Source organism: Gorilla gorilla, chromosome 9, assembly GCF_029281585.2.
Source record: "Gorilla gorilla gorilla isolate KB3781 chromosome 9, NHGRI_mGorGor1-v2.1_pri, whole genome shotgun sequence".
NCBI classification, from domain to species: domain Eukaryota; kingdom Metazoa; phylum Chordata; class Mammalia; order Primates; family Hominidae; genus Gorilla; species Gorilla gorilla.
This window is the reverse complement of record NC_073233.2, coordinates 110975441-110990459: the sequence shown is the minus strand read 5'-3', so window position 1 is coordinate 110990459 and position 15019 is coordinate 110975441. Positions and strand designations below refer to the sequence as shown.

Genomic DNA, 15019 nt, shown 5'->3' with positions numbered 1-15019 from the left:
CCAGTCTCTTACTGTAGTAGGCTGTATTTACCTTTACTTGATATTTCTCTCTGCAGGAGGATTATACATTCCTGCCCTCGTGACCTCAGGTGTAGCCATATGACTTGAACAGGATTAATGTGTCACTTCGGGGCAGAATCCTCGAGAGGCAGCATGGGGTTTACCATGTTGTTCTTTCTCTCTGTCATGATGACAAGCAGTGTTCTAGGTAGTGACTGTTCCCTCAGTCTAGATCCCAGAGTGAACCACAGTCACAGCCAAGCTAAAATTGATGTGGTCTGGCACACCGCTTTAGGGTGTAGGGGGTAAGTGTCATGTGTTACACAGTTCTGCACCTCTGGGCCTCTCTAAAACACAAGGAGTTCTTGTAGGCTATACTGAAATGCCAAAACAAAAAATCCTGTCTTGACATCCCATTTCTACTATTCTCTTAGAGTTATCTTTCTGTAGATTTATGTGCATGAAAACATTTCACAAAATTTTTAACTACAATGCTGTTTTAAAAATCAACATTAATATATGGAAGGGAGAGCATCTGCACAAACCCAGGACCACAATAACGTGGCATCCCATAAATCACTTAATGTCTGTGTTGCTTGTTATTTTCCCAAGTAGGAAAGTCCTATTTTAAAGAGGTGTTAAGAAAAACTAAACTATGTACGGAATATATAAATTAACACATCTTAGAGTACTATTTTTGGATACCTTGACAGAGATATAACTATTTTAAAAGATGTTTTTCATAGCTTTGTTTTATAACTCCCAAAAGCTAAAGCATGTATATGTGACCAAGATGCCAAATAGATAATAGAACTGGGTCTCAGTCTTCTTGCTTAATTACTTCCCTATTCAGCATAAGTATTATTTTTGTTTTTTTCCTACATCCTTCTGTATAATAGTAGGATAAGATGAAAGATAAAGGAAATTATCTGCCTTTCCTAAAGTCACTTGAGTGTCTTCTTTGGATCTGAAACCAGAACACACAGGCTTCTGCTTGAGGTAATTACTTCATCCCTCCCTTCCTTGTCATTACCTTCATTTAAAAAATTCTGCTGCACACCAGAGAGCCACAGTACTCTGTCATAGTTTGTTTCTGTATTAGAGGCATCTTTTTGATGCAAAATCATGTACTATGTATGCATTGGTGAGCAGCGGAAAATATTAAAGCCACATAACTAGGCATTTCTATACTTCTCATAGGTAGCAAGGCTATCAATATGCCCCTTTGTGAGAGTAATTGGGAGGATGAAGAGCCAACTTTTGGGAATAGAGTTTTGGCAGTAGCAGTAGGTACTGACCAGACAAGAGAATGAAGAGGTAGATGGATGAGAATGGTCTACATGACCCAGAAATTGCCATCCCTTTAATATCATTGACAAGCATAGATTATGAACCCTAATTCCTATTCATATAATTCTCTTAAATGCAGATAGCATACATAGAGTCATATATTGCTTATTGACAGGAATACATTCTGAGAAATGTGTCATTAGGCAGTTTCATCATTGTGTGAACATCATAGAGTGTACTTATACAAACCTGGATGATATAGCTTACTACACATCTAGGCTATACGGTACAGCCTATAGATCCTAGGCTACAAACCTGTACAGCATGGTACTGTACTGAATACTGTAGGCAATTTTAACACAATTGTATTTGTGTATCTCAACATACCTCAACATAGAAAAGGCACAGTAAAAATACAGTATTATAATCTTAAGGGACTATCATCGCATATGCACATCTTGACCAAAATGTCATTACATGGTGCATGACTGTATTTCTCCCTCCAGACTGGCAGCTCCATGATTGCAGGAGTCATGTCTGCCTTTTATATTCTTAAGCCCAGTAAAGCTCCTGGTTGAAGTGATGATTAAATATTTTTTGAATAGATAGACTAAATGAATACCACACATAGATCCAGCCTTTTGTCTTTTTCTCAGAGTATTCTATGGGTGTGAGTAGGCTCCTATCCAGTTACTGCATTCAGCTCAATGTCCAGGATTTCCAGGTATAGTGGGGTCTTCCTTAGTTCGAAAGTGATTCCTTATGGTCCAATGGCCTATGAACTAAGAAGCAATAATCTATTTCCCACTCTTGCCCAATAAATAATGGTGAAGAAGGGACACAATTATCAAAATAAAAAATTCCTATTTAAAAAAGAACAGAAGATGAGATGTGCAGTGGTCTTTGGTCTATAGCAATGCTGGTAGCCTGCAAGACAGGCATTATGAAATTCCCTACTCTTTGATCAGGCCCTGATTCTACTCTGTGGAAGGACACCCCTTTAACATCATCCTCTGAGATCTTTCTTTCTATCCTTTAGGTTTTATTCCATTTCTTTGGTCCTCCTTGGGAAAAGCGGCTGTTTAGCTTTTGCAGCTCACCTCTTGAAGAAATAAGCTTGGCTATCTCTAATAGTTTTGTCATTATCGTTTATTTTGTGTTTTGTTTTGCACATTTTATATAAATTTTATTTGGGAAGAATATTCATAAAAATATCAATTTTTAAGTGTACAATTCAATGAATTTTGACAAGTATATATACTATTACTTCAATCAAGACATAGAATATGTTCATTACCCAAAAAGTTCCCTTGTGTTTCTTTGCAGTCAGTCTTCCCCGACTTACTCCATCCCTGTCCCCAAGTGTCACTGATATGCCATTGCTATAAATAAGTTTTACATGTTCTAGAATTTCATCAAATATCCAGCCAGCATTAACATCTCCAATTGCCACAGAGATGTTATAATATTGTTTAAACTGTTTGTGTGAGTCAAATTCAAATAAGAACTGCATACTGAAAATGATTGACATATCCTTTAAGTCTTTTAATTTCCTTCTCTCTCCTCTCGTCCTAATAATTTGTTGCAGAATTTGGGTCATTGTCCTGTAGACTTTTCTGACGTCTAGATATTGCTGATTGCATTGGGTATTTAACATGTTCCTCTGTCCTGTACTTTTTGTAGATGGTAGTTCTATTTAGAGACTTTATCTGATTCTGTTTTGATTGTTTTTGGCCTCAGGCATTTTTAAATGGGTTGAAGGATCATATACTTCGACATTCTTTTGGTTTTAAGTAACAGAGAATTGAACTAAATATGCAAAATAGTGAAATTTGTTGCTTCACATAAGTGAAAATTCCAGGGCATATCATGGATTTTGGGCTCATATCATATAATCACATGCTGGTTTTTCTATTTTTCTGCTTGATACTGGTCTCTTCTGAGGTTTGGCTTCATTCTCCATACCTTCTCTGGTTCAAATCCATAGGAAATAAAATTGCTTCCTGGTGGTTCAATTTTGTGTCATTGGCACTCATTGGCCTGGCCTGAGTATGTGTCCATCCTGAACCAATTAATAACACTAAGGAAATATGATATTCGGATTGACCAGATTAGGGTGCCATTGTGAGGGTAGTTTCACAGGAACCACTTCAACTATTACTCAAAGACTTTTAGTCTTCTCCCATCACAGTTGGTTTGCAGAGATAAATTTATTTTACCAACAGAATTACTAACGACTTTCTACTATGTCTTTACATACAATAACCATTATTTAAAAACAGTATTTCCACCTAAGTGGAGATGAATAGATTACAGTGTGTTTTGGGTAGTAAGGTCTAGGGGGAGGCTCCTTAGAACTGTCCCCCAAATTTCTCTCTACTGAGTCGCAGTCACCTACTGTCTCTTATCGGAGAGGTGAGCTCTGTGGAAATAATGGCAGAGCTAAGTTTCAATACAGGACAAAGTGATATGCAAAGGTAGGGAGAAGGGGGAGTGGGCGGCTGATCACAGGCCCATAAAAAAAACACGCAAGACACAGGGTGACAATGCATTTAAGGGGTGGGAACACTTCAGATGAGGTTATCGTGTGGAAGAGCTCAGAAGTGGAACTTGGTCTACTTTACCAGGTTGTTTTTAACGTCAACTGCAAAGTATTAGTAGTTTCACTTTTGGCGGTGACTGCCAGCATCAGAGCGCGGTAGAAGCTTCATGAGAAAGGTCAGGATACCCTGGACAGGATACAGAATTCAGCGGACTGCCGCAGTCGAGGGGTCAGATACCTTCGCCCTGCCTGGCCTACCTACGAGTGGCAGAGGCTAACCGGAACCACGCCCCTTCCCGGGACCGGCTCCGCGATTGCGTCACTTCCGGGCCTCAGCGATTCCCCTCCGGGTTAGGCTGAGCCTCTTGCTTGCTGTGACTGGTGGAGCTGCCGCGCTGTCCGCGTTATCTCCTCCCGGTGAGAACGAACCGCAGTGTCCACCGGCGAGGAGCCAGCCCTGTCCCGGTCAGAGAAAGACGACGAGGATACCTGGGAGCGGGCGGCGGCCGGGCTGGGCCGCGCCGGTGCGGGCTGGCGACCTGCTCCTCCGCTTGCTGCTGTCTCTGGGAACTGGGTGCCAGCGCTGAGGGGCTTCCAGCGGACAGGGACCCCCTTCCCCGGCTCCCCTGCCCACCCTGCCGGGGAGGGCGGAAGATGCCGGTGAAGAAGAAGAGAAAATCCCCTGGGGTGGCAGCAGCAGTAGCGGAAGACGGAGGCCTCAAAAAGTGTAAAATCTCCAGGTACCATCTCCCCCCACCCTTCAAGCTTCCCTCCTCCCTCCTTTGCTGGACAACTGGAGGAAAAGGAGTCGGGCCCGGCCTGCCGGGCTGGGGCTGGAGACAGGTGAGGCCCCTTTGATCGAGCTAGGCTGTAGGTGCCGAACACCGCGAGTCTCCGCGCCCGACCCGACCTCGTGTTCGAGTGTGTGCACGCTGGCGTTTATGGAGAGACTAGAAGAGCCGCCCACGTTAAGAGTCTACGTGCCCTGCAGGGTGGGGAACAGATGCATATGTAAATTGCGCTTCCCCTCACCCCCACCCCCACCCCACAACCGACCCTCGATCCCCTACTCCCGTATCGCTCCTCTGCCTTTTTCTAGACTTAGAAGTGAGTACATATCCGCAGAAGGGTCACTTCTAGAATTTCTTTGTAGAGTGTAAAGAAAGCAGAACGTAAGGAATCTTGACAACTGCCTTGGGAATGGTAGAAAGGAAAACTTGTATGCTATAATTGGCCTCCATATTTAGTATTTGGAGTGGCCTAACCCGGAAGGTCCCAGCAGGAGGCCTTTTAAATTGCAGGAGCCCCATTTTCTGGAAGTATAGTGCCTCACCTATGCCAAGTCCCTGTGTGCAGAGTTGGAAAGGCCCTGCATGCTTTTTGTCTTCTAGCATTCAGGACGCTGTTAGCTCTCAGCATAAATTAAATAATTTGTGAGCTCTTGTACTCTGTCCTACTGGTAAGAAAGAAGACAAGGCAGAACTATATAGTAGTACCTCTTTGATCCCCTTGTAGCATATCATGGAGGCATCACAGCAAAATTTATGCTACAAAAAAACTGCAGTTTTGGTGTGAGAAATGTTTTTTTTTGTTTTTTTGTTTTGTTTTGTTTTTCTGAGACGGAGTCTTCCACTGTTGTCCAGGCTGGAGTGCAGTGGCGCGATCTCCGCTTACTGCAACCTCCGCCTCCCGGGTTCAAGCGATTCTCCTGCCTCAGCCTCCTGAGTAGCTGGGATTACAGGCGGCCGCCACCACGCCCTGCTAATTTTTTTTATTTTTAGTAGAGACGGGGTTTCACTATGTTGGCTAGGCTGGTCTTGAACTCCTGACCTCGCGATCCGCCCGCCTCGGCCTCCCAAAGTGCTGGGATTACAGGAGTGAGCCACCTCGCCCGACTGAGAAATGCTTTTTTAAAAAATAACCATATTAGCTGCCTTTTCATCAATGGTTGGCACTTGATATGACAACTTCAGATGCTACTATTGAAAGAAGACTGTAGCCAGGATTATAAGAAGGAAATAATGATAGAGCTCTCCTTAAAGAGAGATCTGCTTAAACTGTGAGGTAGATGACTTACATAGTCTGCGTCTTCTTTTTTGTAATTGGTCGACTTTTTTCCCTCATTACTGTGTTTTGGTAAAGGAGTCTATGGAGTATTAGGCTATTAATGTGAACGATGATACATACACCTCTTGTTTGTCAACATTAGAATTTGACATGGTTACTTTAGTAGCTCACATTTTTATAAGATATAAGCAAATTATTATTCATTTTTGTACTACTTTATCTCATGGCCATCTTAAGTATATAATGTATTAAAATTATTTAAGTTAAGTACATTAAGATAGCTGAGCAGGCAGTATTATTAGAACTCAGGTGATACTTTGCTCTATCAATTTAAATTTTTAAATATGATACTCTTACTTTACATTACTCAGTTACAGAAGTTCTATCATTTCTATATCATTGTGGTAGGGTAATTATTTGAGTTCCTTGAAAAAAGTTTCTCTGAAGGCCATTAAATTCTAGAGGCCATTTTGAACTTACCAAATTTTAGTTATTTTATGAAAAACAATGAAAATGATTTTATGAAAAAAATGAAACAATGAACAGAACCTAGGATTAAATAGCCTTGTCCCAATTATTTGGACTATTATTAACTTTTAGTGTTTTTTTGTTGTTTTTTTTAAATCTGTGTAATTTAATATACCCTTAGGTCCTAAGTCATCATTTATCTTTAAAAATCTATTTAAGCTTAGGTGATAAAACAACTCAATATAACATTTTATTTTGAAATATTAAGTATCAAAATATACTTTGTAAGAGTTTGTTTTCAAATATTTCTCTATTACACACAAATAGAATTTCTATGCAAATCAATAGAATCACAATAAATATTTATACTTTCCCACCTACTAGGTTGAACTTCTTTGTAGTCTTTTAAAATGTGCCGAAATAACTTACTGATATTTTTGGATTTTGATACTGAGTGAAAAGGTATTTGGGTTTTGTTAGCCGATAATTCTTATGTATAGACTACTGTTTCAAGTTGCAATTACTTAACAACTTCAGTTTTTTTCCAACAATGCCAACCGAAGAAAAAAAAAACGTTTGTTTAATGTGAATGGAAGTAGTTAATTTTGAACTTAGTTTTTCTCTTAAGAGTTGAGATGTGATAAAAATCTTAGGCGTCTGTGTGTTTTCTAAGCTATTGCAGATCCCAACCCCCTGCTAGACTAATAAGTGGAGAGGAACATTTTTCAAGCAAGAAGTGCCTGGCTTGGTTTTATGAATATGCAGGTAATGAAATTCATATAAGAAGATATCAGTCATGCTTTAAAAAGTTTATTTGGCTTATTCATTTAACAAATTATCTGTTACAGGCCTGCTATGTGTTAGTGCTGTGTACTGGGATGAGGGTCAGGACTGAAGATTGTGGGTAGACTAAAAATTTGTTGCCAATTTAGGCTGATATTTCTTTAAATATGTATTCAGTATATATTTACTGGGAGGGAAGAACTCATTTACTATTAATAAAACGTGTAAACAAAGATTCACTTATTTACATCTATTGGCTAAAGTAGTATTCTGGAAAATAAAAGGTACACAATAAAACATTTTTGTATTTGATATTGTGGAAAACACAAAGTACATAATAAAACATTTCTATTCAATATTCTTTTTTTGAAATTTTTCTGAACTAACATTTTCTGAAACTTTTGGGGAGACATGGTAAAAGATTTAAACCCCTCAGTTATAATTGTACAACACATTTACTTTTTAACAATTATCATTTAGCCATCCACTTCTACTAGAGATGCAATAGTAAGAAAATAAATAGACTGATACTAATACAGTGTGGGAAATACTATATTCAGAAGATACACTGAGAGTTCATAGGAGGGATATATAACCCAGCTTTTAAAGTGTCATGGGAGTTTTCTAGAGGAGCTAACTTAACCTCAGCTAAATCTTGTAACTGGTGGATGAAGAGCCCTAGGCCCAGGATGGGGTTGTGTTTTAGAGGTGAAAGTCAAAGCCAGCCAGAGATGGGGCTGAAGAGTTAAGCAAATATATGCAAAAGAACACTTATACTATCTCATAAACATATATGGATTTTTTTTCCCCTTAGAATAGTTTTGTTTTTTTGGAATTATTGATTTTAAAGCTTTTTTCTTTTCCCTGTTTCCTTTTTTTTAACCTGCTTCACTTTTTTTTCTCCTTCTTTTAATCACCATCATTCTCAAAATGTTTGTTTAAAATGGAAGTGTATATGTAGCTATTGCCTTATGTTTAGTGCTCATCCACATTAAGGTCTAAAGTAGTATACTTTGAACTTGAGGTATAAGTTTAGGCTAATTGTATGGAATGTGAGACTATTTTGAAAGGGGAGCAGTAACTTTACTGTTGGAATCAGCTGAGTGATCCCAAAGTACAATTTTAAAATTGTTCAGTAACAGAACAGATTCTTTCTAGACCAGAAATAAATGCTATTACTGGCATCCCAAGACAACCACTAACCCAATTTAAATGAAGGGAATTCATCTCTTACTGACCTCCATTTAAAATGTTGACCCATTATCCCAAATGCCAGTTTTACTGGTATGAATGATATATAATCAAAAGGTCACCCATCTTATTTCACTTATAAAGGTTACTAGATACAATAGAAATAGAAAATATTTGCCTCAACTAGGAACTTTTCTAGGTAGCATAAGATTCTAATTAAACATTTGTTTACTATATTAGCATTTTTAATAGCCAACATAGTAATTGCATTATTCCAGGAATTGTCCTAGGTATATTATTTTTTCTTGTGACTGTTCTATTAAGTAGGTAGTATTATCACCACCTCCCCACTACGACTTTATTTTTTGAGACAGGGTCTCACTGTGTCGCCCATGCTGGAGTGCAGTGCTGTGATCATGGCTCACTGCAGCCTTGAGCTCCTGGGCTCAGGCCATCCTCCCACCTCAGCCTTTCTAGTAGGTGGGAATATAGGCATGTGCCACCACTCCTGGCTAATTTTTTAAATTTTTTGTAGAAATGGGGTTTCAGCTGGGTGCGGTGGCTCACGCCTGTAATCCCAGCACTTTGGGAGGCCAAGGTGGACAGATCACGAGGTCAGGAGATCAAGACCATCCTGGTTAACATGGTGAAACACTGTCTCTACCAAAAACACAAACAATTAGCCGGGCATGGTGGTGCGTGCCTGTAGTCCCAGCTACTTGGGAGGCTGGGGCAGGAGAATGGCGTGAACCCAGGAGGCGGAGCTCACAGTGAGCCGAGATAACACCACTGCACTCCAGCCTAGGTGACAGAGTGAGACTCTGCCTCAAAAAAAAGAAAAAGAAAAAAAGAAATGGGGTTTCACGATGTTGCCCAGACTGGTCTCGAACTCCTGGGCTCAAGTGATCTACCTGCCTCAGCTTCCCAAAGTGGTGGGATTACAGGCATGAGCTGCTGTGCTTGGCCATACCCTCATTTTATAGATGAGAAAACTGAGACTTAGGTTAATTAATTTGCCCAAGATCATATAGTGACAAGAGCCAGGATTCAAACCCAGGTCCTTCTGATTCTAAAGTCCATGCTTTTAACTACTATGCTTTTATGTATTTTGTATTTAAATTTTATAATGTTTATATATAGTTATAAACATTTTATTATAATAGACATTATTTTATGTTTATTTTTTATTTAAGCTAATTTTCACTTTTGCAAAGAAAATATTGGTACTCTTGGTTAATTTCTGTCATCCATTCAATAAATATTGAGCACTTGTTTTGAGTCAGGCACTGTGCTGAGTGCTGGATATATAGTGCTGAGCAAGTCAGACAAGATCCCTGCCTTTGGGGGACTTGCCTTCTGGTGAGGAAGACAGTCAGTAAACAGGTATGTAGGCAAGATAAGTACAGATTGTGGGGAGTTATAAGGATAATAAATATGGTGAGGTTCAGGAATAGAGAATAAAGAAGGGTTAGATGGACTTTCAGATAGAGTGATTAGGGAAGGCCTCTCTGTGGAGACCACTTTGTGCAGAGACCTGATTGGGGAGGAACCATTTATTTGCCAAATAAACAGTAACTGTTCTGTCTTGAAATGGGTATGTCCGTATTAAAATGAAGGCAATAATTTTGCCTACTGAGAATAATACATGTAAAGCCCTTAGCACAATACCTGGTATATAGTCAGAACTCAAATGTTATTATTATTAAAACAGTAATAGCATTACAGCATCAGATTTACTGGTTGTGTGTTTTTTACAGTGTTCCAAAATTAATGACTCTTACGTAGCTCATGTTGAAGGTGCTGTGTCACTGAGCATTTTTTTTTTTTTTTCCCCTAAGCATCTGTTATGGCTGGCATGGTATTAGGCCTTGCAGATATAGCTAGGAACATTTCTTTATGGTTATAAAAAAATCAGGAAATTGATGGTGTTTTTCTTTTAGTTTTGAAAATATCACTAAACTTGTTACTATGGTATTATATCATGTGTGATAAGGCTGTTGGTTTTGTTCTTTCACAAGACCTCATTCTTGAGTGATATTTAAATTAATGATTCAGTAATATCCTGGCCTATGGTAATTGAAAACATGGAAAGTGAAAGGGCAGTTTTAAAGTCTCATAGAGTCAAAAAATAAGGTTGGAATTGCATAGTCCTAATATAGTACCTAGCTGTTGGAGTAGAGTGAACTCATAGTATGAACAAAATCATTTCCATAGCTTCTTCAATTGAGTGGAAACCTAGTTGTCCAAAAGAGTTAATTAAATTTAGCTCCAGAGGTTTTACCCAGAGAGTAGTTTTATTAGAAAGATTGGAAGCAATGGTATTGGAAGGATTAACATTTTACAGTCCGGGGAAAGCACATTAGTTACAGACCTCGCTTTAGACTTAGATCTGTTACTGTTTACATCACTTTGGCAAAGTCAGTTAACATTTACAGACCTTATCTAAGTTATAAGGTATTATATCGCTATGTAATCTCATTTGACTTGCTTCTAACCAAATTTTAATTAGTAATCACCAAGTAATCCTCCAGTTTCTAGGGGGGCTATACTGATCTTTCTTTTTTATTTTTTATATTTTTTGAAACAGAGTCTCGCTCTGTCACCTACGCTGGAGTGCAGTGGCGCAATCTCAGCTCACTGCAACCTCTGCCACCTAGGTTAAGTGATTCTCCTGCCTCAGCCTCCTGCGTAGCTGGGATTACAGGCACCTGCCACCACGTCTGGCTAATTTTTGTAGTTTTAGTAGAGACAGGGTTTCACCATCTTGGCCAGGCTGGTCTTGAAATCCTGACCTCGTAATCCATCTGCCTCGGCCTCCCAAAGTGCTGAGATTACAGGCGTGAGCCACTGCTCCTGGCTTATGCTGATGTTTCTAGACACCCTCTAAAGCTTTCTCTTTGAATCACTAATGGCAACTTTGAGAGCAAGTATGTTTTCTTGATGCTTTAGAAAAATTTACAATATATTCACATCGTGGCTTTTAAAAAAACCGTTTGTCTTTTCCCTTAATTTTTTATTTTTTATTTTTTTTTGAGACAGGGCCTTGCTCTCTCCCAGGCTGGAGTACAATGGCGTGATCATGGCTCATTGCAGCCTCAAACTCCTGGGCTCAAGCAATGCTCCCACCTCAGTCTCCTGAGTAGCTGGGACCACAGATTGGCACCACCACACAAGGCTATTTTTTTTTCCCTAGAGATGGGGTCTCCCTGTGTTGTCCAGGTTTGTCTGGAACTCCTGGGCTCAAGTGATAATCCCACCTCGGCCTCCCAAAGTGCCAAGATTACAGGCATGAGCCACCGCGCCTGGGCCTCTTAAATTTTCAAATCTGATTTTTGTTTTCTTTCAATCATATATAAGAATACATACTCATTTATGCATTTTAACACCTTTATTGTATATGTATGCCTTTTAAGTTATAAAATTAACACATTCTCATTTAAACAATTCTCCAAATATGTAAAGGAAGAGAAAGCGCCCTATAATTAATCACCCCCTTCACCTTTTAACACGAGTGCATTGTTAGTACTTATTTAAACCTAATAACACTTAACATGTTACACAAAAAAATTAAAAAGGGTTTTGGCTTCAGACCAGTATTAATGTCATCTTAGCAGCTTGGATGTCAGGCAGCAAGAATGTATTGACTTTATGTTGTGCTAGTAACCTAAATATGGTGCTGTCAAAGTTACCTGAGCAGCCTTGGTCTAGTCTATGGTTTATAAAGCTGGAGGATTTTCATCCTTGAAAAAGGAAAATAGAGGCTTCTCTTGACTCTTAAGAATAATATCTCAAGATTATATTTTCAAAATCCCATAGTGGTAAACACATTTCTCATATTATTACAAAATTTGTTTTATTCTTATCCAGTCACAAAGGAGACCTAGTGATGATGTAATTACTATATTTTGGGAATCTGATAACATTTTGAAAAAATGATAATTGATGTATTGATTTATTAATGTTGCTAAGGGTGTAAAATAAGGAACAAGTTAAATGCCAGTAATTAATTTTTGGATGAATGATAGACACTAGCTAATTGAAAGATTAAACTTTTGTTTCTACGTTAAGGTGGCATCAATGCTTGCTGTCTGTTTTAGAACCAAGATGATAAGGAAAATAGCTCTTTCTGGAAATGGAATGTAGTAATTTCCATAAGTCATTATTTTCAAAATACATTTGTCTTTTTCAATAATTAAATTATATTTGAGTGTATTTCAAAAGGATAATAAATGGCCTGTTTTATAGGTAAATATATTCCCCTTCTGATTACTGTATTGAACTTTGTGTTGGTTCTGATATTCCAGTAGATTAAGAAGCTCCAGCTGCCTTATGTTTTTTCATATTCATGCATTGTCAAAAATTTTATTCAGAGTAGGCTCTCAGTGAATTTTTTTTTTAATGGATTGGTTTGAGTTTTTGTACTAACTCATGATTGATACTAATGGAGTATTTCTTTGCTGCTTTTTAAATTTTCTTAATTTCATATTGTAATCTGGTGTTCAAAGAATACTTCACAAATTTTAAATTTTAAATCCTGTAGCAAATATTTATACTTATCAAAGCTATGCCAAAATTCAAATTTAATTATTTGCAAAATATTATGGTGTGTTCATGGGTACCTTTAGCATGACGATTTATGTTTTATGTTGATATTATAACAAAATATGTTAATTATTTTTGTCTTTGAAGGTCCTGATGAAGTTGTAGGGCCAGAAGGAATGGAAAAATTTTGTGAAGACATCGGTGTTGAACCTGAAAATGTATGTTTTATTTCTAAGTAGAATGGCATATAAGTGGGGTATAGCATATTCGTAAATTTCTAAAAATCGAGACACTAATCTTGTATGAAGATTTTATTTCTTCATGTTTAATATTGTAAATTTGCATTTAGGGTATTTTTAATCAGTTTAAGTTGGGCAAATGTGTTCTTTCTTGATACAAATGTTATATGTAATAGAATAAGAGATTCTACCTTCAGAAACTGTTAGAACTTTTTACTTTTAAGAAATTGGCACATCTCAATTTCTTTGTATATAGTTAATAATTCCAGAGGTTGTACTCTTTAATAGTTGAAGGATGGAAGTAGTTGTGTAAAAATGCTCTCCATGATAAATATAGACATGATTATCTCTATGCTGACTTTTCCCCTATCCTTTATGTTCTGTTCTTTCCAGATTATTATGTTAGTTTTAGCGTGGAAATTGGAGGCTGAAAGCATGGGATTTTTTACCAAGGAAGAATGGTTAAAGGGAATGACTTCATTACAGTAAGAAATTTTTTTAAAAAACAAATTTGATGGCCTATTTGAAGATCTTAATTGATATTTTGTGCTTCATAATTTTCAGGAGTAAGGTTTCACCTTAAATCAAATCTGTTTGATCTATAACAATTAGTTTGGGGATTGAAAAAATTATATTGTGGTCTTGGGCAAATATATAGGTACCCCATGTTTTATATTCTCTAAGAAAGAACCTTAGTACAGTCCTATTAAAATTCCTTGATTCTCTTGGTGAGTGACTTAAAAGTCTATGATCAAAGACCTATTTATTTACAGGTTGTTTGAGTATAAGGATTTTCCTCTCTCAATACAGAATTCTACTATCGAAGGAGTATGTTCGTTGGGCAGCCCTAAGCTCTAGGGCCTCCTCTCCCTTCTTCACTTTTATATTTGACTTTAAAAATTTGAAGATAGAGTTACATAACCCTTTTATGATTTCTTTATTGCCAAGTGAATTTCATAAAGGACAAAAGTAGAAATGTTGTAACCGCTCCCGTGCAATCTTTACCCATTTTATAGTCCTACACTTTCAGTTTAGGATCCTGTCTTTGAACATTTTCATAAGTTATAGAATTGCATCTTATAAAAATAATTTGATTTTGGCTTTCCTGAATGAAGTGTGCTTAATTTCAGAATCAATTAGTGATTTTGTGTTAATTGTATAGTATCACGTTTCTAGTGTTTCTGCAGGGTATTAGTTATCAACATTCTAAAATAGAGAAAGCATTAATTTATAATATTTTTGAGGCAAAAACTGGGGCTTAATTAGCTGTTTGGTTTCCTGTTGTGATTATGCTTTCATTAACACATGTAATTATTCTTTATTTTTTGCCTGGCCTTAAATTTTTTTTTGAAGTATTTGTTTATGAGGCACTAAAATTTTTAAATTTGAATTTTCAGTGCCTAATGGTTTGTAATTCTCTTTTTAAACTGACATTAACATGTAGACACGTGGATATTTTATATATTTATTTTTGGGTAAAAGCCTTTGCTCATATGAACCAAATCATAATTTCTTGAATGGAATATAAAATCAACCCTCCCACTTCCATTTTTTTAATAGTCTGAGACCCAGAGAGGTTACGAAAATATTTGGCACAGTTCCTTAGTAGTAGTGCTTAGTTAGAACCTAGAATTCAAATTTCCTGATTACCAATCTATAATACTGTATTTCTACTTTCTATATAAATCAACATTCCTTATAAAATAGAGGACCATTATTTTTAAATTATAGCATTTGCTACCAAGACTGAATTCTGCCATACATTTAGGTGTCATAATATGCCCAGTTAAATACATTGATTCTGAAATTCTTTGGATTATTTCTCAACATTTAATTAGCTTTTTGGAGAAAGATTAAATAAATATACAAAAGAATATGCAAATAATATAGGTTTTAT

The 15019-nt window shown here is 37.3% G+C and overlaps 1 protein-coding gene across 3 annotated transcripts in view; it reads left to right on the top strand.

Annotated features, from left to right (window-relative positions):
- Window positions 1-3759: 3759 nt before the first annotated feature.
- Window positions 3760-15019, top strand: part of DCUN1D5 (defective in cullin neddylation 1 domain containing 5) — a 30508-nt gene continuing 19248 nt past the window's right edge. The window contains exons 1-4 of one of the 3 annotated variants that reach the window (XM_004052041.5): window positions 3760-4572; window positions 7041-7132; window positions 13031-13101; window positions 13516-13607. In XM_004052041.5, the coding sequence (XP_004052089.1) occupies window positions 4487-4572; window positions 7041-7132; window positions 13031-13101; window positions 13516-13607 (341 nt within the window). In that variant the 5' untranslated portion in view covers window positions 3760-4486. Of the gene's footprint in view, window positions 4676-7040; window positions 7133-13030; window positions 13102-13515; window positions 13608-15019 lie in introns of those variants that run through there. The other 2 variants (XM_019036265.4, XM_055356134.2) reach the window with 2 other exon arrangements.